This window comes from Podarcis pityusensis (genome assembly GCF_964106645.2).
Source record: "Podarcis pityusensis genome assembly, chromosome: Z".
NCBI lineage: Eukaryota > Metazoa > Chordata > Lepidosauria > Squamata > Lacertidae > Podarcis > Podarcis pityusensis.
Window position 1 is genome coordinate 12709455 of NC_138044.1, and position 26402 is coordinate 12735856.

The following is a 26402-nucleotide window of genomic DNA, read 5'->3' on the forward strand; positions in this document are numbered from 1 at the left end:
GTGCCATGGATCAAACGTGGGACTTTCTGCATGCAAAGCAGGTGTTCTGCCATCAACCTTTGCTCTTTCTTCAGATACACGGAGTTTTGCATTTTGGTTGGAAGCAACCCAGAGTGTCATCTAATCCAACCCCCTGCAATGCAAGCCTCAATGTATTCAATACTGTATATGTTTCTTAAATATGTATATTTTAACTGCTGATTTTATTAATGTTTTGATTATTTTATGTCTATTTACTATATAATTACAGTACAACTAACTAAATAAAAGAGAAACGTAAACAGTATTACAGTTTGCCAAACTCATTAGCTTTTTTAAAATTTGTAATCCACAGTTAATACTTTAAAAAAGTGCTGATCTATACAAAGAAAGAAAACCACCTCCCTCCCCACCCAAGTCTAACATATGATGTAACAGGGGTAACTACCTCTTTCTCTCATGAGTTAGCATCCCTTCCAAATCATTCCCCAAGTTTCAAGCTCTTCCGCCTGTCAAGAAGGGCTGGGACAGAGGTCCCGCCAACGAAGGGCTGAGGGGCAGTTACACAGGTTAAAGGCCCCTGCCAGGGTCCAATCCATACTTAACCTTTTTAGACCCAGTCTCTCTGCAAAGCTGCTAAATATTCTTCCAAAAGTTGGTGTTGGAATCCGTCTGCTTCGGGAGACAATATTGAATCTTGATGTTTTACTGTCACTTCAAAGCCCCGCTAGGCAGCGCTGCCATTGTGCTGGGAGCCTGTCTCCACGTGCAGGGGAAAAACGTCCCCTGTAGCATCATTACGGTGCCTTATGTCACAATAGGCCCCTCCTTTATTATTCCCCCACCCCGCCTAAGTGGGAGATGCAGCCTTGATGTCGATTTGCCCCAGCCTGAAAGGCGCTCACTTCCAAGCAGGCAGGCGGGCAGGCAAGCCGAGCACAAGGCTGAAGCCCGCAGAGAAAGCTCGCGCGCAACCCGGGAGCAGGAGACGCCCCTGCAGACCATTGCTTCCCCGCAAAGCCGCTTGCCACCCTCGGCTGGATCTCACGGCTAGATCCGGCCGCCGGGAAGCAGCAGGTGAAGAAGGGGGCGTGGACGCAGCTGCCCCCCACCGCTCGGCTCCTTCCTCCACTCCTGCTGCCGGGCAAGGGCGCCCCGCCGGCTTGCAATGGCACTTCTGCCCCGCTGCTCCCCCCCCGCTCCCCCCACCATCATCTCCGTCCTCTGCTCTAGTGCAGCAGTCTCTGCCTCGGCCGCCCTCCTTCCTCGTCGCCTGCCCCCCAGCCAAGGCAGTCCCTCCAAGACCCCACCGCCCCCTGCCTCCCAACAGAAGGATGGTACACATGAACGGCATGGAGCTGAGCGCGCCGGACTCTGCCCGCAACGGGGCGCTGCTCATCGCCGGCCAAGAGCGCAGCTTCGAGCCCGGCCCCTTGTTGAAAGGTCCGCCCCCCTCCCCCGAGGAAGCTCTTCCGCCGCGCTAGGCAAGGGCAGGGCAGCGGCATTTGCCCGCGCACTTTAGAAAGCGGCGGCAGCTCTCCGTCTCCTTGCCGGCTAAGTGAAAGCGGGACATTCCCGGATCTGTTAATTCACGGGACATTGGGGCATTTGAGGGGGGGTCAGCTGTTGTCTACCCCAGGGTGGCAGGAACATTGGGCCCTCCAAGTGTTGCTCAACTCCAAAGCCCATCAGCCGCAGCCGGCAGGGCCGGGAATGAAATGTGACTCTGGTCCCAAGATGGCCAAGCAAGAAGAAAATGCATTTCTGCTGGTAGAGGGTGGGGAGGTGTTGACCACCACCCCCAAAGCCTTTTAGATTGCTTCCCTCATATAGTTTCATGTTTAGCCTACTTCTCGGTAGAAATTTCCAGGCTATTTTCATTTCTAGAACCAAATTTAAGATATCTGCTGGCATTAACCGGTGTGTGACATCACAGGAAGAAAAAATAGCACAATGTACTGCTAATGCAAGTGGGTTCTTCGGTCTCTAATCCAAGGCTTTAAAAAAAACCCACCAAGCCTGGCATTTCCTAACTATTTTTCACAAGAATTAACTGCCTTGATTTTAAATAGCCGTAATTACTATATATTGGTAGTATGCCCCCCAAAAGCAGTTTCTGGGGAACAGGAAGAGAGAGTTTTAGTTCATATGTCCTGTTTTGGATGTTCCATAGGCATCTTGTTAGCCACTGTGAGAACAGAATGCTAGACTATATGTAGGGTTTGAGTTTGATCCAGCAGGGCTCTTATATTTTCTTTCTTTAAAGTCAGAATGTAATGAGATTTTCATGAAACCTGGAAGAGTGGCTGTGTAAGAGGGCCTTCCTGCTCTTAAAGATGATTGAAAATAACATTATTATTCATCAATGTGGTTGAGAATTATAATGATAAACAGTAATGTTTGAGTTTCATTCATTTAAATGTGTAGCCCACCTATTCCTGAAGGCTGAAATGCACACTTTTAAGCAAATATGTTTATTGTATATTGGTAGTACATATAATTTGAGTGGGTCTCAGATACAAAATTCATGTACAATAATTCACAACCGATGAGTGTACTCACATTTCAAGCAAACATTAACCAACGTGAAAGCCTTAAATACACTGACAGCAAAACCCCAGAAATGTCATATCCTTGTTACTTAAACACAACATAAAAAGCATTTTTTTTACAGTATTTTGTTCCCTTGATGCTATGTTAGGTCTGTAGAGAGTCACAGTGTTAGATTGCAAATTTTATTTAGTGGAATTGTCTTCCCAAAAGCAGTAAACAGAAGGGAGTGGCAGACACGCCAAATTTACAAAAGGTTGCCACATCCCCAGCTGTTACTATCTTGCGGAGATAGCTTTCATTGAACCCTTGGGAAAACACATCTGTACAAACCACAGCGCGGATTATAAATATCAGGCAACAGAGAAATGTCAGATGGGACAAGAAAGGAAAACATCCATGGTTGGGCGTATGGCTTGGTAATTCAGATGCATTAGACACACAAGCTTTGTACGAGAAAAGGGAGAGAGAGAGAAAGGAAAGAGAAAGAAAAAGATTGGGTTTCCACACTGATGGGGTGTGTGCAATGGTGTGTTAACTCTTGGCAAAGGGGGAGGGGAGCCATTTAGAACCTTGTAAACAAGAATGACCCCTGATCTTCTCAGCATCAGAAAACAAAAGCATCACATCACACTGGTCAGATCAGGAATGTTGTAAAAATCTCAAGTCATAACATAGATAAACTGGCACCAAAGACGTGGTTATGTAATAAATGTAACAGTGGCTTTGTGAACCGTTACAGGGGTTCCCCTACAGCATCATCACATGCACTATGAACTAGCAGCACTGAGAACAGGTTAGGTACATGTAAAACGCTTGTGCTTCAATCCCTTTGAGAAAGGGATTCTAAGAGATACAGCTGTATATTCCCTACAACTGGCATCACAGTTCAATAAACATTTCAACCACAGACAAGCATTTGCCACAGATTAAAAATTTATCGTGTTTTTACCACTAAGAAGTCAGGTTATTAGTTCCCAAATGAAGTGTTGTTGTTTTTAAAAAAGAAAAAAGTAGGCATGTTATTTTCTAATACAAGCTTATTTATTTGGTGTGTTTTTTAATTGCAAGTTTGTTAGCAATGTGGGGAATGTGCCATTCTAGGTAAAATGTTACACCACATCGCTTGACTTCAATTTAATGTTTGCTAGAATTTCAGCAGGGATCCAATCTCACTAAGACTAGCACTGGAGTCTGAAACTTGATTTCTGTGTATTCATAGCCCTTCCCAATTTAAAAGCTGTTGGTGTTGTCCAATATTTTATTTTATTTTTAAAAAAGCTTGCTGATGCATATTAGTTTAATCCTTTCTTTCAATTGTGCGGCAGGGTTCAGTGCTATTCTTAATCTATTGTACATAGGCTTCCTGCTGCATTATCCAAAACATGCCTGCATGAGCAAAAGATGAGCAGAATCACCATAGCAGAGAACATACTACCATTTTTCTATAGTCAAACCGAGCATCTGCAGATCTAGAAGCTTACAAGGCACACATAAGCAAACAAAAGATGCATCAACATGCAAAAATGACACAGAAATCGGAGGCTTAAAGATCCACAATAGAATCAGTAATCAGGCCTTAGTGGTATTTAAAATTCAAAAGCCACCAGTTAAAAAAAATAAAGATAGAATCTGACATCTAATTTCAATGCATTGTTCAAGGAATCGTTGCTTGTAGCATCATTACAAGATGTCCAACTGTTGCTTGTTCATCACTGTCAGCTCAGCCAGAAAAAACTGAAATAGTAAGCAGTTTCTAGCTTAAAACCAGCCTGCTGATTACAGATGCATTTACCTAAAAGGCACACTTCCTCCTAAGTAATTTTCAGTTTTTCCAGAGAAATGCAAAAATGTGCTCTATTCTTAGAGGAAGCAGTAGAATGTTTATTGTTTTTAATTATCTCCTTATCCCTTTACTCATCCTCATTTGGCAGCCCAACAGGACAAGAAGGTGGAGGAAGGAGAGTTGGTTGTTGTGCTTTAGGCTACGGCATGGGGGGGCGCTAACTTCTTCTGGCCCTCCAGATCTTGTTGGACTCAAACTCCCATCAGCCACAGGCAGCATAGCCAATGGTCAGGAGTGATGGAAGACAGGAGTCCAGCAATGTGTGAAGAATCACAGCTTAGCTGATCCTGGCCTAGATATGAGCAATTCTAAGGAAGCAACAGAAGGTTAGTCCATGTTCTGCTTCTGCTGCCCAGCTTAAGCATGGCTTAACAACAATGATAAAAGGGCTAAAGAATCCTGCACACTGAATGCTGGGAGCTTCTCACTTGGCAGCAGATGCATATTTTCTACTTAGTGTATATCTCACATTTACTTCTTGCATATGCTCTACTGTTTCATTGGAATTTGCTTCCAAGGAAGCATAGACTGAAACTTTAGACATGGCTAAATACAAAATAGATTCTAAATGAAAAACCACACAGATTCCAGGACAAACTTTGTTTCTGAAACTTCAGAGTGAAGTGCTGGCTAGGTTACCCTTGGAAGAAAACGAAGAAGACCCACTTTAGATGCGAGAACTATTCTAACAAATAAGATTAAATGGGTACCTTAGTGCATTACATTTACATATCATTGGGTGCTAGCACAGCAGAGCAGAAAGAGTGAATGAAAGTCAGCCTTATTCTCAAAGCATTCGTTCAGGATTCTCTTTAACATAGGAAGTGTAGAGATTTGTATTCCAGAGGATCACAAGGCAAGGCTGAAAATTAACTTTGTCTGATAGATAAGACGATCAGCAAGTGGAAGATTTAAAACTGATTAGAGTTAAATGACCTGTACCTTGAAGTTTCCTGAACCACTAGCATATTCAGCAACACCAACAGCAATAACCACTTAAGTTGATTGCATGCTGTGGTCACAAGTCGGTCCAGTTTGGGTGTCCAGAGCACTTAGCCTCATCCTTCATTGTAGAGATTTTGCTACCAGCAATATCTTTGCAAACGGTCAAGGGACTGCCAGTGGGCCTCAGCATCCCACCTCCCCCACCGCCAGTAATGCAGTAGCCTTTGGGCTAGATGGACACTGGCAATAATAATAAAGTAACAATACTTTTATTAATACAAATGTAATAAGCTGGGATTAGAGAGGAAAGGGGAGAGAGAGAAGATGCTAAAGCAGGAAGTGCTTCAGCAAGATATGTTAATTCAGAAATCTTCAGACAGCAAATGTCACTGTGGATCCAGACACAGCCCATCCCAGGCTCCTTCTGTCCGAGAAAAGTGTGAGGAGACAAACCTCAAGCCCTGCCCAAAATCCAGAGAGATTCAACCATGAAGGCAGCCATTTCTGGGAAGACATGTAGGAAGTGGGGGAGGGGAGAGTGTGTATTTTGGACTAGCCAGGAAGTCTGTGGAGAGAAAGGGCCACTTTGCCTTAAGTCCTGAGGAGTGGGGATGTACTGGCAAGTACTGGGCCTGAATATCCAGCATTTCCTTGCCTGATTTTTCCCCTCTGTTACTGTGTGAGGAGCCCAACAGGCCCTGCAGAAGTTTTTCTCCAGACCGAAACGACTTATACAGTGGTACCTCGGGTTACAGACGCTTCAGGTTACAGACTCTGCTAACCCAGAAACAGTACCTCGGGTTAAGAACTTTGCTTCAGGATGAGAACAGAATTGCGCGGCGGCGTGGCGGCAGTAGGAGGCCCCATTAGCTAAAGTGGTGCTTTAGGTTAAGAACAGACCTCCGGAACGAATTAAGTTCTTAACCTGAGGTACCACTGTATAACACCATAAAGAGATGGTTTGGGCAGCTCATTAAAAGGTAAAGGGACCCCTGACTGTTAGCTCGAGTTGCGGACGACTCTGGGGTTGAGGCCCTCATCTCGCTTTATTGGAAGAGGAAGCCGGCGTACAGCTTCCAGGTCATGTGGCCAGCATGACTAAGCCGCTTCTAGCGAACCAGAGCAGTGCACAGAAACGCCGTTTACCTTCCCGCCGGAGCGGTACCTATTTATCTACTTGCACTTTGACGCGCTTTCGAACTGCTAGGTTGGCAGGAGCAGGGACCGAGCAACGGGAGCTCACCCCGTCATGAGGATTTGAGCTGCCGACCTTCTGATTGGCAAGTCCTAGGCTCTGTGGTTTAGACCACAGCGCCACCCTCTTTAGGGGCCCTTTAAGGGATTTCATTTCTGTCACAATTGGCAGAAGCAACAAAACAAATAAAAATGGTGGGTCCCCGTTGTAGTCCACCCCTCCCCCATTTCCTAGAATTCCCTCTGCAACTGAGTTCTTAAAGAGACAGTAACTCTTTTACCAGTCCCAATAAATTCCTCCAAAAGAAAAGGAACCTGACAGGGCAGGAATGGAGTGTGAGATGGTCCTTCACTCTGGAAGAGGAGGCAAAAGACTTGAAATGCCTTGGAGCCATCCTATTAACTGAATGCCCTCCACTCCTCTCTGGACGATGGCACTGCAGGAGATGCAACACAGAAAGGCTGCCTGTGTCTGGTGATTGAATTACAATACAAGGGTTCACCCAGCTGCAGAAATTTATGTGGCAAGACCACTGAGTATTATATGATGAAAAGACCTAAGAGGAAAAAGCAGACTTTGAAACAGTATGCACAAGAGAGTATGCTTTGGAAGTGCCTACATTTTTTTAAAAAAATGTGAAGCTCATTAAATGAAAAAGGGAATCAAACCCTAACACAGCAGGAAGTCTTGTCCAATCCCTAATTTCCCCCCCCTTCCACTAAGCATAAGACAACAACCTGGATTCAAAGCAAGTTCACAGGGGGACATGAACATCAATTTCTATTTTTGGAGATCCACCTAAATTCAAGACTACTCTCAGCTTTTCCTTTTGCCTTTCTAGTCTCCAAGACGTGTCCAAGCAGCCATTTCAGATCAAAATATCATTTCTCTCCACACTCACAAAAGAGCAGTTTTTCTATTTGGAAACCATTACTAAAATACACTGCAAAAAGCAAGTTATGGCTTTAAGGGTCTCAACCAGAGCTAATTTATTATTGCCATGCCAGCATATAGCAGTGCTGTAATATATTCAGAACAATACAGTTAAGTGCTTGAAGCCCCAACAAACTCTAAAACCTACTGCTCACTTTCCATCAGAACCGCTAAAGGAAGAAGGTGAGAGAGCTTCCCTTTTTCCTGGGTTCAAATCTGTGAAGTATTACAACAATATCAATCTATGTTGAAGGAAAAGCTCACTTGACCAAAGGCTTCTACCGCACTGGAGACAAAAATCTATGTAACAGGTGCTAGTCAGGTTTGCATATTTGAAAGTAGGGTTGCATGGGCGTAACAGGATTTTTTTTGGGGGGGGGCAGACCTTCTTTGGGGGGCAGATATGTATTTTTCTTGTTAGTGATTGGGGGGCAGCTGCCCCTCACTGCCCCCCTTAGCTACGCCTATGCAGGGTGGGCCCTGCACATGCAGAGCAATGTCATCAAGGAGAGGCAGAGAGATATCAAGAAGTGCCAAGACTTAGGCTGCAGGATAAGGAAGACTTATTACTAGACTCTTCATTCTTACATCTCTGCTTTGGCCAACAGTACTGTTTCGCCTCTCCAGTATCAGGACTTGTTTAGTATTACATGAACTACCTATATTTTTTGCTCTGTGGTGTATTTCTGTGTATCTACAAACACACCACCGGGGGGGGGATATTGGTGGTTTATGTAATACTGATTCTATACTTCATATTCATAAAGAGCTGTGCCATGTACTGAGAACATACTCCTCCTAGACAAGGTGTTGCTGGAAACTTCAACCCAACAATGCTGGCTCAAAAACAGCTAGTGCATTGGCCCATATTGAAAATCAGCAGATAGTCTCCAGAGTCTTTTAAATCCTTGAAACTATTGACTGTGATCATTTGGCCCTTCAGATGATCACTGGCCAGGTTGGCTGGGGCTGATGGAAGTTGGAGCCCAACAACAACAACTGGATTCCCACACCTTCCCCATCTCTGACAAAGAATTTCACTGCCTTAATTTGTCTTTCTGGATTTTATAGTTGACTGCACCAACATAATAAACAGTTGACTCACAACTTACGCACACAGAGTTTTAAGCACTTGGCCAAAAAACCCCAAAAATAAATCATAAAGGGGGCAGGTGTTTGGGGAAAAATATGTTGGCAATCCCACCTGCCATTGCACTCACCTTGAGAGAGTGGTCAGAGGGGCAGGGAGAGTTTTCAGAGGCATTGGGAGAGTACAGGTGGCCTTGGGATGGCATTTGGAGGTACAGGAGGAATGGGTTGTGTGTGTGGTTTTTTGTTTTTTTACTATACATGATTTTGGCTTTGTGTGCTATACCCGCAACATAATCTCTACCTAAGTTGAGAGTCGATTGTACAAGCAAAACTGAGACAAAATGTTCCTGTTTACAACCTGTGCCTATGTAGGCATTAGAGAAGCCAACTTTTCTTTACCCAATTTCAGCTAGAAACATAAACTACAATGCCAGACTTACTTATCCACTTAAATCTAAGTTGTTGGTTGTTGTTTTTAAAAAAGAAGCTGTTCAAATAGAATGTAGTACTTTTGTAGAATATATGAAAGGGGGGGATCTGGATACAAAGACCAGTTCATCTGGTAAGGTCTTTCAGTATCTCTCCATCGTATTTTTCTAAATTTAAAGCTAGTAGCATAATTTCAAAAATGGATAATGTCTTCATCCAGCAGAGTTGTTCCCTTTGCTTGATGTGGAGATCAGCCCAAATAGTATCACATGATCACTTGAGCATTTCCTTGAGCAATATGTGGTATGGAAAAGGAGAATGGTTGCCTGCTTTCGATTTCAGCAAACATTCCTTGCCACATCCTTGTGGCCACAATGATAGGAATATCCTGTATTTGTGTAGTTGGTACAGTGAAGGGTGTCCCTCACTATTCATTTGATTGTCCTATACATAACAGGGCCAGAAAATACCTTCCTCAACTCTTAATTTGGTTTGATTCTATATCAAGCCTGCAGATCTTTGCAGGCAAACCATCAGGCTTGTTACAGAAAAGAAGCTGCAGCAGAAAATATCAAGATAAGATTACATCAATGTGGTAGACTGGATATTCTTAAAACAAAATTGTAATATCTGTCCTTATTTGCTTTTAAAAATATAGTCCTTTAATTATTTGAACTTTGCATATCTGTTATGCTGGACTATGTATGGCTGGGATCCAGTTTTAACCTAAATCTACAGTTAAAGCAAAACTTGAACAGAATACAAAATGCAAACTCTAAAACAGAAATCTCGTTTCCAAGCTTGTGGACACAAGCTATTTCAGCTAAAATGAGGCAACATGGAGTAAGGTAAGTCAGAGCCAACTGTGGAAACTGACGTATAATCACCACAGGTGACCAGAGAAACCTTTGGACCTTGAAAAGGAAGAATCTCCTTGATGGAAACCTTGGCTTCCAAAATGAACACAAGTGTTCCATATTCTTAGTAAATTTCCCCTAAGAACCATTTGCCATTTAAAGACTACTCAGAGGTACATCGGCGGTACAGGGAGACGTATTGGCACCAGAATGTTTCAGGGACGTCAGTGTGTGTCCATCATCACAAACCTTTGGTTTGCAAACATTACAAGGTCACAGTTCAGTAACAATTAGATGAAATACTTGTCCCAAGTTTAAGGCCTACACAAGTCCCTAATCTGTTTTTGGACAGTGAAGTCCTCCCATAAGAAATTCACATTGCTGAAACTATGCTTCTGAATTATGGACCCATGAAACCACCGTCTTGAGCAACGGCACTCTTAATTATGCTCTCTTGCAATAGAACAAATTCTGCTCAGCACCTATGCTTAGATTATTTTTTTAAAAATCCGTATTCACATGGTTCTCAAGCTATCACACACACACACACACACACACACACACAATTTACAAGAAGCACCCTCCACAAGCTAGCAGACTGTGCATATAATACATAAAACAAACACCTTTTACCTACACTGTTGTTATTTTACTTTTTAAAAAATCAGGAAAATGGGAGCACCCCAGGGAAAAAATGCAGCAGTGCCAGTTACCAAACCTAACTTGATGGAAACAACTTGGCAATTAAACTGTTCTTTCCAATTGCCTGTCAAAAATGAAGGCATTTTAGAAGCAAGCTCACTGGGGAGCAGGGAAGAGAACAACATCTCTGCAAAAACTCTGTATCTACTTGCCCATGCCCCATTGCACTTTTTTTGCCCGACCTAAGGCACCTCTCGCTACACCTCCCAAGCATTGCCTTCTCAGAGTCTGGAATGCATCTCAGTTCTGCTGTTGTGCCCAGCTTGTTGGCTATTGCATCATACTTTGGGCAATGGCGTACATGGCAGCCTGCTGGAAGAGATACGAAGGAAGCAATATTTTATGCAGACAAAACAGATTCAGGAAGAAAAAGATGAAAAAGAAACACTTACTCCATTGTTATCTCCTTGGCCTCCATGAAACCCAAGCTGCAACAACAAAACTCTTGTTTTTCCTATTTGACATCTCAAAGATACCCCACAACTGCAGAATTACAGAAAACGCTCAATAAGCTTAAAAAAATAAAGCCTGAAATGTGTGCTCACTGTGTTTGGTGGGTTAATCCTGAATGTACTGGCCAACAACTCCCCACAACACGCCCCCATTTGAAAGATGACCACCAAAGGAGTCTTTATCAGCAGCCCTTCCAGGACCATCTGGAAGACACTTAACACACAAACCTATGCTGTGTAATTTTGCCAGGACTTCCTATCCATTTTCAAATGAAACGGAATGTGTTCTTTACATTCTAAGTCTTTCAAAGCCTGTTGCTGTACTCAAAGATGAACATATTCCTTGGTGCGCAAAAAACCCCCGCTGAGGTCTTTTCCAAGATGGTTGTATAGGAGTGGGGGTAGACCTCTTGAGCCACAACTTGCCTTAAAAAGCTGGGTGCTGAGGACAATTTGAGAGCAGCACCCTTCCCCAGCAACCCTTTCCTTCTGCTGCAGCATTCCTATTCAATTATAATTATATACTAGTATCTTCCTAACATATGTTGAAAACAGACAGGCTGCCTTCAGGCAGTTTAGCTTCCCTTGCATTGCTCCCCTCCCCTTGACACCCCAGCAAAAACCCTCTGGCAGCAGCCTTCAGATTCCTGTAGATTGGCCCTCTAGATTGCTGCTGGACTACAACTCCCATCATCCTTGGCCAAAGGCCATATGCTTGCCAAGGATGATGGGAGTTGTATCCAGCAACACCTGGTGGGCTAAAAGTCCCCTGCACCTGCTGTAGACAGAATAAATACTTAAGGGCTGAAATGAAAAGTCAGTATGTTCCCCCACACCTTCTCATCTAAACACAGCTATGGAAGGGAAGATTCATGTTTTACACAGGCAGTGAGGGGAGGGACGTGCCTTTCCCACAACTATAAACAAGGTTTTATTTTGAGCAGCTCAGCCACAGAGGCAAGGCAGTGATCTTTCCCCCACTACACAGCATCAACTTGTGTTGTCAAATCACAAAAGACTGGGTAGGAGTGGGGGGTAAGAAAAGTGGCTCTCTTGGATCTGGGGAACACCACAAACAGGTTAAGGGTTTATTCACAGTCCAAGTGTGGCAGTGGTAGTTTGAAGCAGTTCCTTGCCATGTGTTCATGTGCAGAGAGAGAGGCTGGCATTTTCCATCCCTAGATACAAGTCTCTGGGCAGAAGCTGAGGAATGATACTTCATTGTGTGGCGGAGGAAGGCAGATTGTCTCCTTCTGAGCTTTCAGAACCCAAAAACTGACTGGTTCTGACCTTCCTCCCAGGGCAGGAAGATCGTCATGGCTCTGCAAGAGGCACGGAGGGTGGTCCAATAAAGAGATGGGGGCCAGTCTCTTGATGTGATTCCTATGTCAGGAGGCGATTCCTTCACAGGCTGAGATGGGATAAAAGTCCTGCATTCTTAATCAACATGCAACATAGCTTTAACATCTGGATAAGGGGATTTATGGGAGTAGGGAACACTACATTTTCTGCGATCCCTTCAAAAGTGATGCTCCTTCTTGAGTTGGCCATACATATCTTGTTTTGAAAGACTTTTTATTATTGCTATTGCTGCTTTGCAATGAGTGATCCCATGTTTCACATTTCAAATCCAGAATCTTTGGGGACAGAAGAGGTCTTCTTCTTGGTTTGTGTTTTGTTTTTGCTTCCAAATTTTTAAAAATCGTACAAAAATAAAGAATTTCCACATACAAGGGAGAAAAGTGACCAATAGCATTTTCCCCCTAAATACTTAGGCTCATTTATGATGTGTCGCTGGTTTTCAACCATCACAAACCAAAATTTTAAACCCAAGGGATTCCTTTAAGTCTTTAATTTTTTTAAAAAGATGCAGGAGGGATTAGTTTATAAAATTGACCCCATACAGAATGGAACAGCCGTGCCCACAGCCATTCCATTTGTTTAAAAAAATAATCATTAAGTTTAAAAATAAAAATCAAGTAAATTCCTTTTGTGGATCTTCACATTAGAAAACTGCACCATTTCAAAAATCTGTGGCTGGGAAACACCCCATTGCAGTAAGAAAGCCAGAATGTGTATTTCCATTTTAATAATCATCAAGCGTGGTTTCCAGGAACACATTTCGAACATCCAGCATGGAAGCCAACTCCAAAATATGCTTTTGGAGGTGTGGATTCTCCACAGTTTCGTCCCTTGGCAACTGGGGGTAGGATTCTGGATAATTTCTAGTTTCCTGCTATAGGAAGTGGGGAAGAGGAGGAGAGAAAAAATAGAATTTCAATTTTCCAGTACAGTAATCATTGCAATTTCATAAAAATATCTAAGTGGTCCTCTTTTCAGCTTCTACTGAAGACCTCCTTCTTCCAAGAAGCCTTTTAAGTAGAGATTCTTTTCCAGTTTGTATCTGGAATTGTTTTAAAGGTATTTTTATTGTTTTATTGTTTGCTACCCCTGAGCTCCTTTGGGAGGAAGAGAGGGACAAACAAGATATATTTATGCTGATGATCTGTGATTTTAAATTTTACCTTATTTTTTTAAACACACACACACACACACACACACACACACGTATGAAGAAAGCTGTGTAAAAATTTAATAGAATAATCAGCATAACTATCATAGATGTTTTCTTAATTGTCTGTGCTTGGTGGCATAGAAAAGTTTATGGCAAATTTTGAAAGGTTAAAATAGAAGGTGCCTGCTGAGCCTCCTTAGGGAGAGCATTCCTACAGGACTGGGCCTAATGTTGCTAAAAACTTGACGGCTGCTTTGATTTCACTGGGTCTACTCAAAGTAGAGCTTGGTTGGATACAATCCACAGTCAGCATCTATCAAAGAGCTGTTTCGACAACAAGAAGGGAAGAGTTCAATGCTGCTTTGAGATTTTCAAGCAGTATGATTTTTTAAATAAAATAAATAATAGATAAATACCCGGAAAATTTTGTGCATCCTCATAGTAGCTGAGCAAAAGATGAATCTTGTTAGAAGTAAGCGAAGGAATTCATCTCCAAAAAACTGGAGAAAGGCCTGATCTGTAGAAAGTAAGAAGGCAGCTCTTAAAGAAAAGCTGAATTCAGAAAGTTATTTTTTAAATTTCTGGAGTGGAAAGGAGACTCTGAGTTGCATCTAATGCTAGTCAGGCTCAGTAACATCAATCTGTCTACTCATCTGAGGATACAACCTCAGATGCGGCCCTTTATAGTAAAAATAACAAACACATCCTCTTTGTTCATTTTCAGCTGCATGGTTCCCTTGGTCTAAGCATACCTACAGTACATACCTATGGAACGGGAATGAGTCAGCAATTGTGCAATATCCCGGTTGATTTTGCGAAGGTAATCATGACACTTGTCCCACAATCCTTTGCGCATGCTTGATAATCCAGAGACAAATAGGAATGCCATTAAAGGATTGTTCAGGAAGAAGGTGAAGAGGCTGCCTCGCTGAGACTGATCTGGAAGGAAATGAACACAAAATGCACTTAGCATACGAAACAGGAGAGGTGGTTGCCCACTGTTAACAGCCATACAACCCTCTACCATGACACATAAATAGGGAGGCACTATTATAAATGCACCAAAGATGCCCTCCTATCCAAGTCTCACAAACTTTGCTTAGCAGTGAGCAGCAGCAAATATATGTCAAGGGTCTAACAGGTTCCCTATAAACCCAAGGTTGTATCAAAAGAAGTTGTACTCAGAGCAGACCCACTGAAATGAACATGCCTAAATTAACAATGCTCATAAATTTCAATTTACCTAATCTGAGTAGGATTGGCTACAACCCTCAGATTTATTTCAAGGTAGATTTTACACTGCCGAAAGGTGTTCAGGCTTCGACTGTTGACAAATGGAAGGGGGGTGGGGGACCAAAAGCCATTCTATGATGTGAACTATCATTCTGTAAGGTACCAGCAGAAATCTGTCTATCCAAAGATATGGAACCTTAGGCCCAGGAGCCAAATATACCTGGCTTAGGGAAATCTCCCTAATTCACAACCCTCAGTGACCCTGCTTCGCATCTCAATATGCCTTGCTGGAATATGCCCTTGATTTCTGAGACCACCTTTTGCTTGTATGGATAGAGGAAAAAGAAGGGGCGTGTGTGAGCATGTGAGGAAAATGTTCTGCTGTACAAAGGTAAAGTTTACATTTGTTGCCCTGCCCACCACTGGCATATGGACCCTAGAAGATTTCTCAGAAGGGAATGTGATCCTTGGGCTGCAAAAAGGTTCCCCGTTTCTATTATATCCTACTGAGCACTGCAGACACCCTGGCAGTGGCGATCAAGGAGTGTTTCCTAATTATGATGTATCCACTGATAGCTATATTATTTGATTATCTATTACCCAATGCAAAACGTTTCTCCAAAGCGTCATCCAATACAAAGAGGCACTATTACCCCAATGGGGAGAGGAAGCACAATACCTTGAAAAAAACTATCCCCAACCCAATCCCCAAAACACACATATGAATAATTATTTGCCAGCAATCACCATCCCAATTATTCACCAGAATGAAAGCTGATCCTTCAAACTTGACTAGCTCTTAGCTCTGTTTCAAATTTGTACAACTAAGTAAAATGAGAAAAAGGAGAGATTTAAGGTTCTGATCAGCAGGAACATTACACTAAACAAGATACGATCTTCCTCCCCTCTCCCGCTGGAGACATTCACCAGTTGGTAGGTGTTTTCTGCTTGAAAAAGGGTAAGTTCTATTATTTTCATCATTCCTTTGACTGAGGCTATGTACATATTATACATTTAAAGCACACCCTTCTCTGGGAAAAAAGAAAGAAAAAGAATCCAGGAGCTACAATTTCAAGTACCCACAGCGAACTACAGTTCCCAGGTTTCTTTTGGGGGGAGATTTAATGTTGTTGTTGTTTTTAAAAAAATGTATGATGTGTACTCAGCCTCATTTAGTGTTCTTTTCACAGGAACAATATTTATTTATTTTTACTCAAAACCTCTTGGCACATAATAGAACTTACCTCAATAAGGCCAAAGGGTGAAGTCTCCAGCTCCTTTCATGCATTCACTGCTGACCACCACCTTCCTGTGTCACAAATTATGTCACCAGACTGGACTTCATGCTGGGAACCAGTAGCAGTAAAGGGGCTGCTCTCTCAGAGAGCGACACACCAGAGAACCACTTACAGTTATGGGGACTGGAAAAATGGGTTGGAAAGTTAATAGAGAGCTTTCGAATTGATCAAATATTTCGCTCCCTAATTAGATTACAAGGCACTCCAAAAAGACTTCCGTTAACGTTAGTCCAGGCAAGGAAGAAACCCTAAGAGAGAGTGCCCACCACAGTTACCGCTGCAAAGGAAGATGAGATAATACCGCCCCCCTGCCCCACATTTTATCTGCATGAAGCAAAAGGACAGCGGACGTTAAGGAGAAAAGGAGCTGTCGTATGCTCTGTTTGCACTATATATTTCAATCGGTATCATACCACTATAAACAATCATGGCTTCCCCCAAAGCATCCTGGGAACCGCAGTTTCTTAGGGTGTTGAAAGTCGTTAGATTTATTCCCCTCACAGAGATACAATTCTCAGTGTGGTTTAACAATCAATTATTCTTCCCAGGGAACTCACTTTATTTATTTATTTTGCGAAAAGTGACTAATAAATATAATAAATAAAAACAGTAACTCTAGGAATTGTAGATTTGTGACATGAATAGGAATCTCCTAGCAACTGTCAGCACCAGTAACAAACCACAGTTCCCAGAATTCTCTGGGGGAAACTGATTGTTTGAAGCAATATACTACTGCTGTAAATGTATAGTGCAGAGGGGTCCTTACTGGTCCATCTAGATTGGTACTGTAGACATCGACTGACAGCAGCTCTCTAGGGTGTCAGGCTGGAGTCTCTCCCAGCCGTACCTAGAGATGCCAGGGATTGAATCTGGAACTTTGTGCATGCAAAGAAAGTGCTCAACCCGCTGGACTATGGTCCTATCCCCCAAAATAAAGAGCCTGATTGCACCTTGACCTTTAAAGCCCTACAAGGCTCAGGAGCACAATAATTCAGGGACTGCCTCTCCTCATACAAACCAGCCCAGTCCCTGCAGTCTTCATTTGAAGTCCTTTTCAATGTGCCCCACCTGAGCATCTGAGAGAAGTGAGGAGGCTGGCAACACTTTTCAGTAGTACCACCTGTGGAATGCTCTCCCCAGACTCATGCCTGGTGCCATTCTTATCAATCCCTAGGCACCAGGCTAAGAGCTTTTTGTTTACCCAGCAGTGGAATGAGCAATGCAACAGCAACAACAGGCCTAAGCACCAGAGATTCTCCAAGCATCCAGGACAGCCAATTTCAAGGCTCAACAAGTATGTTAGTGAAATATTTACTGTAAACTTCCAGACGACAAATGCCCTGTTCTTGCAAAAAAAGAAAGAACTTCTCACTGTGGTTCAGTGGATCAAATGAGGGTCGGGAGATGGGGAGGTGTCACTGCAACTTTTTAAGCTGGGAAGCTAATACCCCCTTTCCACTGACTTTTGTTGTTGCTGTAAAATACAGGAACACAATGCAACACCTCAACTCCTGTTACAGAGGAAAAACACCTTCATACCTTGCAACGCTTTTGGATATGCTGTTGGTGAAAGTAGGCACACCAGTGGTTGTCCGAATAAGTTTGTGAAATTCTGGAAGAGGAGTGAGAGAAAGAGAGAGATCTCAGCAGTTTGGTTTGAGAACACATACAGCAATAGAAAGCTAACGGAAAGGTAAACCCGATCAGTTGGTTGAAGAGGAGGGCCACTGGGAGCCCCATACAAACCCCTTTCTTTCAAAAGAAAGAGTGGGATGTTCAGTATAAAAGTAAAATTCCCTAGCAATATGTCTACACCTCTGCATCACAAACATGTTCTTCTCTGCCATGGCTAAACACAGGGTCTTCTGGAGACACCCAAGGTCAGGCCACTGGCACCAGAGGGACTTGACTGTCACCAGGCGATCAGCACTAAATTGTGTTTGTGTCACTCAGAACTACCACAGTGCTGCTTGCAACCTGGATTACTCCCTGGTGGCGAGCAAGATCCATCTCTAGTCAAAAAGGGCCCACAGTACAAAGCAGAAAGAGTGGCCTTGAATCAACACCACCAGAACAGTCATACCTGAACTTTGTGAACACTTCCCTCTTTTTTAAAAATATCCAAATATTTTTATTGGTTTTCACGTAAATACAAGAACAGCATATAAATACAGTAACTTTGTCCAGTGGTATCTTCTTATTAAATTTCATACACAGTACACAGGCAATACGTTTATTTATGCACTGTCCATTCAAGTATCCTCTCCACAGAGATTCTTGTGTTGTGTGTGGAATAAAAGTATCTTCTGTCTCATTTATAAAGGAAAAGAATGGAAGCCAAGTCTCGCCAAAAGTGTCTATCTTTGAAATGCCTTTAATTACCCTTCTATGACGAGTAAGGTGTCCCGACAGAGCCACATTCCAAATATTATTTACCGAGATTTCAATGGGATTTCAATAGGTTTCCAGTATTGTCAGCTACTGTTAATTGGGCTGCTGATAACAGAAAAAATACGAAGTCTCCGTATTTAAAATTATTATTTAAACTTGAGTCTAAGGATAACAAGGCAAGAACTGAATTGGGTGGAAGGGATTGCTGCGTAATTTTGAGATGTGGGCAACTTACATCCACCAGGAGCAACACTTCCATGCCTTCCACATGTGCTGTGTCAGAAAGATTTTGGTTATCACATGGGAGGACAGAGTTTCAAACAAAGACATGCTCTCCCAAATCCACATTCCCAGCATGTTCACACTCCTGTCTCAGGCATCTATGCTGCTTTGGCCATGTCCACAGAATGGAAGATGGCAGGATCCCCAAGAACGTGCTCTATGGGGACCTGGTTTCAGGCACTAGGCCTACTGGCAGACCAAATCTGTATTTCAAAGATGTCTGCAAATGAGACATGAAGGCTGGCAACATCAACCCCTTGGAGTGGGAATCAGTTGCAGATGACTGCAGTGCCTGCCGAAAGTCAAGTTGTGTATCCCTAGCAGTGACCAGAGGAGGAATGACCACTGGGAGAAGCACAGGTATAAAAAAGGAGCCATGGCACATCTGCAGCAGCACAACTGGACGCCTTTATCTGCTCCAGATGCAACAAAACATGTCTCTCCCATCTCAGTCTCTACAGCCACAGCAGATACTGTAACCTTCCAATAGCTTGACTTCACCCTCAAAGGCAAACTCCTCCAATGTCTCAAGAGACAGAAGGATGTCAACATTAAGAATTAATGCCTGAGTTTGATTCCCCACCCACCTCTTTCACTTCCCCTTCACTTTCCCCTTGTGTGTCATGTTTTTGTCCGTAAGCCACTGTGGGAGCCTTTTTGGCAGAAGAGTGGACTACAAATGTTCTAAATAAGTAACAGAAGTCTATGCAGTGCACCAGGGGATGTCATGTGGACAACCCAACATGAAATTTAACTTTCTGTAAGTTGGAAATTTAGGTAGGGGAAAGGAAGGAAAGCATCCTTCTAGTTTCTATCCAGGACTCAGCCTGTTAAGACAGCAAGCGCTCTTCCAAATGTGTCAATTCCACTAAAATTCATTAAGGTAATTCCTACTAAGCTTGTTAACATATTAAAGAGCAGCTGGGTCTAATCAGAGTAATAGTCACCCCCCTTCTCTCCCTCCCAATGTCAAAGTGATGATTAAGCACAGAGCTCTGTGCTACTCTACACAGGGCATGCGATACAGACACTCATATTTATATTATGTGCAATAAGGTAACTAGAATTAGCAAGAGCAAAATACAACTGAAATAGTCAAAACAAGGAAGGAAGGAAGTTACAGTACAGCTGCTGGCACATGAACATGGCTATGTCTCTCCAAAGGGGCTGCAGTTATCCATGGGTTAACACATCACACCACCTTTGAGAACTCTAAAAAGTCCAGTTGCAATTGTGCTTTAAATCTCAGAAGTAAGCTCAGTACCAAACCCCAAATGTGTTGGGTATTTCACTGTTTCATAGAGGACATTTTAGTGTTTTATAAAAGTCAGTTACTACTACCGAGGCATTATGTTTTTTAAAATTTTGTTTGGTTTTTTGCTTTGTTCCCTTGAATAAATTTTGCATGTGTACAACATTACAAGAATGTTCTATTTACAACAAATGGCACACGTAAAATGCATTTAAAAAAAATTACTTTGGTGTAGGGAGAGGGGCTGACTTTAGAAGCACTCAAAACACAGACATCTTAAAAATCATCTTATCTGTGAGTCCTGCAAGAGCCTCCTCCCTGCTTTGCTGGGCTGGGGTGGGGGGCAGCATCCTGATTCCAGCTGCAAAACCAGCGGGTGCTGGAGAGGCCAGAGACTATTTGACCTGTGAGGCCAGTAAGTCCTGCTGTCCAGTATGTCTAGAAACTATTGGCATGGGGGGGGGGTGTTGTTTAGGAGTTAATGCTGGAGTCAAGATTTAATTCTGACATACATTATTTTTACCTGTTATTGGGATTACATTGCTTAGTTTTTATTCTCAGATCTTATGATCTACTAACAATTGTTAAATTTTGCTGTATACTTACTGAGAGGTTTTCATTTTTTATCATTTAAGATTTGGTTGCATTTTTGTACCTACTAGAGCAAATTATGTCAATTTTCTGGGGTTGTAAGCCATCTAGAGCACACCTTAACTATGGAAAGGAGGCACATAAATAAATAACGATGGTGATAATGATGGAGAAAAGTTGTTACCTTGTAGGCAACGCTGTTAGAGGAGTCCACTATGATAAACAGAGGCTTCCTCGTGAAAGGATACAGATCACCAGGGTGTAGACTAAAAGAGAGAACAGAAATGGTTCAAAAGTACGCTTGGAACCTGGGAAGAGATTGTTGCTTCCTTAGTAATATAACATCATTCCAGGGGTCTCCCCACCCCCCATCACAACCTTCCATTTACTGTACTTATTTATAAAAGCGCTTAAGGGAAACTAAGCAAACCTAAACAGGACCCTCCACCCACCAGTTTAAACAGAGAGGCCTGAGTTCATGGTCACAAGAACATAAGAAGAGCTGCTAGATAATGCTTCTTGCTTGCCTGGCTGGAGTGATGAAGGTGTGTGCCCACAGCATGAAGGTGTCATCTCCACTGCTCCCCCTACTGCCTTTGGGCCCACTCACCACCAGCATGCAGCCACCCAAAAATGTTACTATTGAAGGAATGTGATGCGCAGGTTGAAAAATACCCCCCAACCCTGCCCTTGAGGTTAGGGCTTTATAGGAAATGTGTATGAGTTGTGGGAGAAGCATCAGCCTCAAAATGCCAGTTGGAAGAAGCCAGTACAAATACTGAAACCATGGGGCAGCAAAAGTCCCGTAACTAAATTCCAAGGGCTGAGGGCTCCTGCCACCTGCTCTTCCAGGTACATGGTACTCACCAGTGCATCTCTTTGTACGACTGGTTCCGCTTGTGGATGCCATCCCCATTTATGATGTCCCGGTTGCTGTTTGTCAGGACACCCCCAAAATCATAGGGACCTGCAGAAAATGCAAACAGGAGGCCAGAATGAACAGCAGCTACACAGCTACGTGTTGGCAATGAAACAAACACGGGATATGGACAGCAGCCCCCATTTGGGAGAAAAAGGAGAATCTGGGAGAGCTTGCAGATTACTAATGGATTATGGGTTTGGAAGTTCACTTGGCCAATGTCTGTCCCCCATCTTGACAATACAAGATGTCCTTTAGCTTTTGATTCATTTTAGCCTATGAATTCAAAACACAACACAGATTCACTTCGTCCCAATATAACCTACTATGATCTTGATTAGAATTTGGTACAGCTGCCATAGGTGGAATTGAGGGCTGCCAGCTGACTATCCCTGTTTTAGATTGTAGGGCCAAAAGTATTGTGCCCTTTTCATTAGAGACCCCTCTAACTAAAACCGTGTTTATTTCACATATATACAGGAAGGATCAATATACGCCATGTTTAAACCCACACACCACAATCAAAATCAATACAACCAAGAACTAGAAATCCATCCTTCCACCTTAGTAGGTCAGGAAGAACCTTTCCAGATTTGCTGTGGATATCAGCCACCAGCATAGTGATAGAGAGAGAGAGAGAGAGAGAGAGAGAGAGAGAGAGAGAGAGAACGCTGATGGGAGAATGCCAAGGGAAGCTTAAAAAAGGAAAAGCTGGTTTTTTGACCCAACTCTGGGCAACAGCCACTTACACAACATGCTTCACTACCAGCTTCACAACTGCCTAGTGGGAATTCAAGCATTTTCCACAACAAGACAATGGGATTTTCCAAATGGTCTTTGCGCTTAACCATCTCTTCCCAGTGGAGACAGTATAATTTGTCTAGTTTGGCCCTAAGATTTTACTCCTTCTCCTGGAGACGCAGTTATTCATTTCACATAGCAAACTCGACAGGTGTCAAATGTGGTCTTTAGAATCAGGCTCCATCTGCACTATACATTTAAAGCAGCATCAAACCACTTTAAACACTCAGGGCTCCCCCAAAGGATCCTGGGAACTGCCGTTTGTTAAGGTGGTGAGACTTGTTAGGAGACCCCCTATTCCCCTCACAAAGCTACCATTCCCAGAGTGGTTTAACAGTTCCCTCTAGCTGGGGTACTCTGGGAATGGAAGTTCTGTGCGAAGAATGGGGGGGGGGTCTCCTAGCAAGTCTCACAACCTTTAATAAATTGCAGCTCCCAGGATGCTTGGTGGGGAAGCCATGAGTTATTAAAGTGGTATGGTACTGCTTTAAAGATACAATGCAGATGGCGCCTCCCTCAAATGCTGCTTTCCATGCTCCTGAAGCTGTAACATTCTAGGGAACAAGTGATACTGTTGTCCTTCCCTGTACGTTCAGCTCAGAAAGCCAATCATGTGGACTGCAGGTAGCTATGTGCAAGTCCAATATTTTTAAAATTATCATTACAAGGCTGAATTCAGCAATGCCACATTGGTCTGTGTTGGCCACATGGATTGACAAGGATTATCTTCGGCTGACTTTTGTACATGGGTACAATTGGAAGGGCTGAGACAACAATCCTGGTTCTTCATTTACTTCCCAAATTTCACTTGCTGATTAATAACCAGTTTTACCTTCCCAAGGAAAGACCAAAGCAGCTAACAAAAGGAAACATCGATTAAAAAATAATAATTTGTTGTGCAAAAGCAAGTATCAGGAATATTGTCATTGCAACTTTGCCTTACTGAGCTCAGAAGATTACAGGGCAGTTTCATGGGTGAGGCAGAGCCTATCCTCCTTCTCTTTTTCCTTAGACCTATCCTCCCTTTCTCTTTGTCTGATACTCCATCCTCCCATGGTTCAAGCGCTCTAAGATTATCTGCCTTGTTGTGCCTCAAGAGGCAGGTCCCATTCCTCAAACTCTGTTCAATTACAGAAGACAAACCTATTCTTACCAAATATCAATTTACCCCTTCCTCAAATTATCCCTAATTATTTTTACCCCTTCTGCCTCCCCCCCATGTCAATGACTTAATCAGGCCAGCTCTCTTTCCCTTCTAGAGTCCCAGCTGCATTAATGTCATCTCTGGGGCAGAATGGAGGAGGTTGACATTTTGCACAGATGGTCCCCAAGGCTCACCTCCCACTTTGAGCCAGAAGCGTTAACAGAAAATCTAGAAAGCTCTACAAAGGGTGGAGATGGACATTTGTCCTACCGTATGTTGGGAACAACAAAAGCTCATGCAGCAGGCATAAGACCCACCCACCCACAAAAACCAGAGTCAAGCGAGAGGACAAAGATTTGGCACCAAAGTACACAGCAAAAAAGACCCTGTAAACTTTTTGTTACAGGTGTTTTTGTGGGTTTTTTTAAATATAAGTATCTGGAAAGGTTTATGAATCATGCAAGGAAAGATGAAACAAGCATGCATTTTATAAAGGAATGCAAGTCTTTTAAGTGAATGGAGCAGATTTAATACAACATCTACTAGGAGGAATTTTTGTTGTTGTTGAATGCAAACATGGTACCATGAGAACCAAATTCTTTCACTTTGTATGATCCATTCATTCAGCTTCAGCCAATTTTTGGAATGGATCATCTTCATGATTGTATTTTTTGAGGGGGGTGGGGAGTTGTCTTAAAAAACAAAACAACAAACAAAGCACAGATGGCAGCTGCATCCCAATATTCTTCCGGGTCGGATAGGTGGGGTGGAGGTGGAGGTGGGGTGGAGGGAAATTACCAAAGTCATGACAAGGGCTTGAATTGTGAGGAAATATCCACCATCTCTACAGCACGCCCCCCCTCCCCCAGCAGTCATCCTTTGGCTGCACTTGAGTACTATCAACACGGCTTTGTGTTCATACTGCTTTGTTTTGTTTTTTAAATAAAAGGGACAATGAGCCCCAGAAGCATTCAGGAGGCACCATTTACCAAACACTTACAAGGCTGGTTATCATCTTCGTGTAGTGAAAATCAGGCACACGCCACTCCCCAGTACTGTGATGTGCTCCATATGGAGCCTCCTAACACTTTTAAGACCTGGTTGGACAGCAGAGGTGGGGAACCCTCCAGGGCTCTTTATCTGGCCCTTAAGACTTTCTCCCTCTCTCCAGGCCATAACCCTCACCCTCACTGGCTCTACTTCACACTGTGAATGGTTTTGGCTGGCTGGAATGTGTCCTTAAACCCTGATAATGCCTCTTGCTTGTGTGGATGGAGGCTGGGTATTTGTGTGTATCATTTATACATAGAAACTAGTCTACTGCACAAAGGTAAAAATTCACAAGTGAAAATAAAAAAAAATCACATTCAGAAGTGTGCATGCACACGAAAGCTTATACCAAGAACTAACTTAGTTGGTCTTTAAGGTGCTACAGGAAGGAATTTTTTTATTTCGACTATGGCAGACCAACACGGCTACCCATCTGTAACTGTAAAAATTCACAATCATTGTTCCACCCACCAATGGCATGTGGCCCCTTGAAGCCTTCAAAGAAGGGAATGTGGCCCTCAGGCTGAAAAATGTCTTTGTTGTCCAGTCTATTCTCCCTGGGGCATGAAAGGAGAACCAGTGTAGTGTAGTGGCTAGAGAGTTTGTCAGACTAGGACCTGGGAGGCCAGGGCTCAAATCCCCACTAAGCTTAACCTACCTCACAGGGTTGTTGTGAGGATAAAATGATGAGAGGGAGAACCATGTAAACCACCTTGAGCTCCTTGGAGAAAAAGGTGAGAGAGAAACTAATGGAGACGTATGGGATACACATCTGCTGAGCATCACGCAGTGTGCATGGCATAGGGGTCCGTACACCCCACTTCTTCACCACACAAAGAAGATCTTCCAGCCTAGTAAAGCACCTGAACCGGGTGCTAACGCTTCCAACACCTGAAAAATCTTAAGGTGTGGCACAAAGGTAGACATGAGAAGAAAATCCAAACGCCACTTCCTGTTGGGCAGCCATACCCAGCAAAGGCAATGCCGGCCCATAGCTTATTCTCCAAGAGAAAAAGCATTTGGAGGCTTCCCCCGTCAGATTGTGGATCATAAAGAGAATTCAGGCCCTGCTCATGACAGGGAGCATTCCTTTATTTGTACCTTCACTATCCGAACGACCTGAAGGAAACACGCCAGTGGCTGACAGGTAGATGAGCAGGACACTATTTGCAGGCAGCTCCTGAAAGTTTGACAGGAGAAGGGGGGGAGGGGAGTTGGTGAGGGAATATTGGAGAGGGGGGAGGTAGGCATTTGTTTATTAATGCACAATACAGTTACATATCATTTATTTTAAGCTGTCTGTTTCAAGGATAACCCAATATGAATATTAAAAATGTTTTTTAAAATAAATGTAGCAGTAGGACTTGCACTGGATTGAAGGAATATTCCATCCTTAATAAGATAATAAGAGCCCTGCTAGAAGCACTCGCCCCTCATGTGACTTCCAGCAACTAGTATGCAGAAGGTTGCTGGTCAGAAGGTTGGCAATTCAAATCCCTGCGATGGGGTGAGCTCCCGTTGCTCTGTCCCAGCTTCTGCCAACCTAGCAGTTCAAAAGCACACCAGTGCGAGTAGATAAATAGGTATACCACTGCGGTGGGAAGGTAAACGGCATTTCCATGTGCTCTGGTTTCCAGCATGGTGTTCTGTTGCACCAGAAGCGGTTTAGTCGTGCTGGTCACATGACCCGGAAAGCTGTCTGTGGACAAATGCCAGCTCCCTTGGCCTGAAAGCGAGGTGAGTGCCGCAACCCCATAGTCGCCTTTGGCTGGACTTAACTGTCCAGGGGTCCTTTACCTTTTTATTCAGAAGCATTTACTGCCTCTGACCATCAAGAAACAGCATAGCTTTTGTGGCTAGTAGACATCAATGGTCTTATCCTCCATGAACTTCTCTAATACTCTTTCAAAGCCATCCAAATTGGTGGGCCATTGTTGCCTCCTGCA

General features: G+C 43.2%; 1 protein-coding gene across 5 annotated transcripts in view; it reads right to left on the reverse strand.

Annotated features, from left to right (window-relative positions):
* Positions 1 to 2434: 2434 nt before the first annotated feature.
* SCAI (suppressor of cancer cell invasion) overlaps positions 2435 to 26402 on the reverse strand; it is a 94833-nt gene continuing 70865 nt past the window's right edge. For all 5 annotated transcript variants that reach the window (XM_080989590.1, XM_080989588.1, XM_080989589.1 and 2 more), the window contains 7 exons: positions 25558 to 25636; positions 21410 to 21509; positions 20727 to 20808; positions 17566 to 17638; positions 14261 to 14434; positions 13912 to 14012; positions 2435 to 13216 (listed from right to left, as the gene is read on the reverse strand). In XM_080989590.1, the coding sequence (XP_080845716.1) occupies positions 13067 to 13216; positions 13912 to 14012; positions 14261 to 14434; positions 17566 to 17638; positions 20727 to 20808; positions 21410 to 21509; positions 25558 to 25636 (759 nt within the window). In that variant the 3' untranslated portion in view covers positions 2435 to 13066. The remainder of the gene's footprint in view (positions 13217 to 13911; positions 14013 to 14260; positions 14435 to 17565; positions 17639 to 20726; positions 20809 to 21409; positions 21510 to 25557; positions 25637 to 26402) is intronic.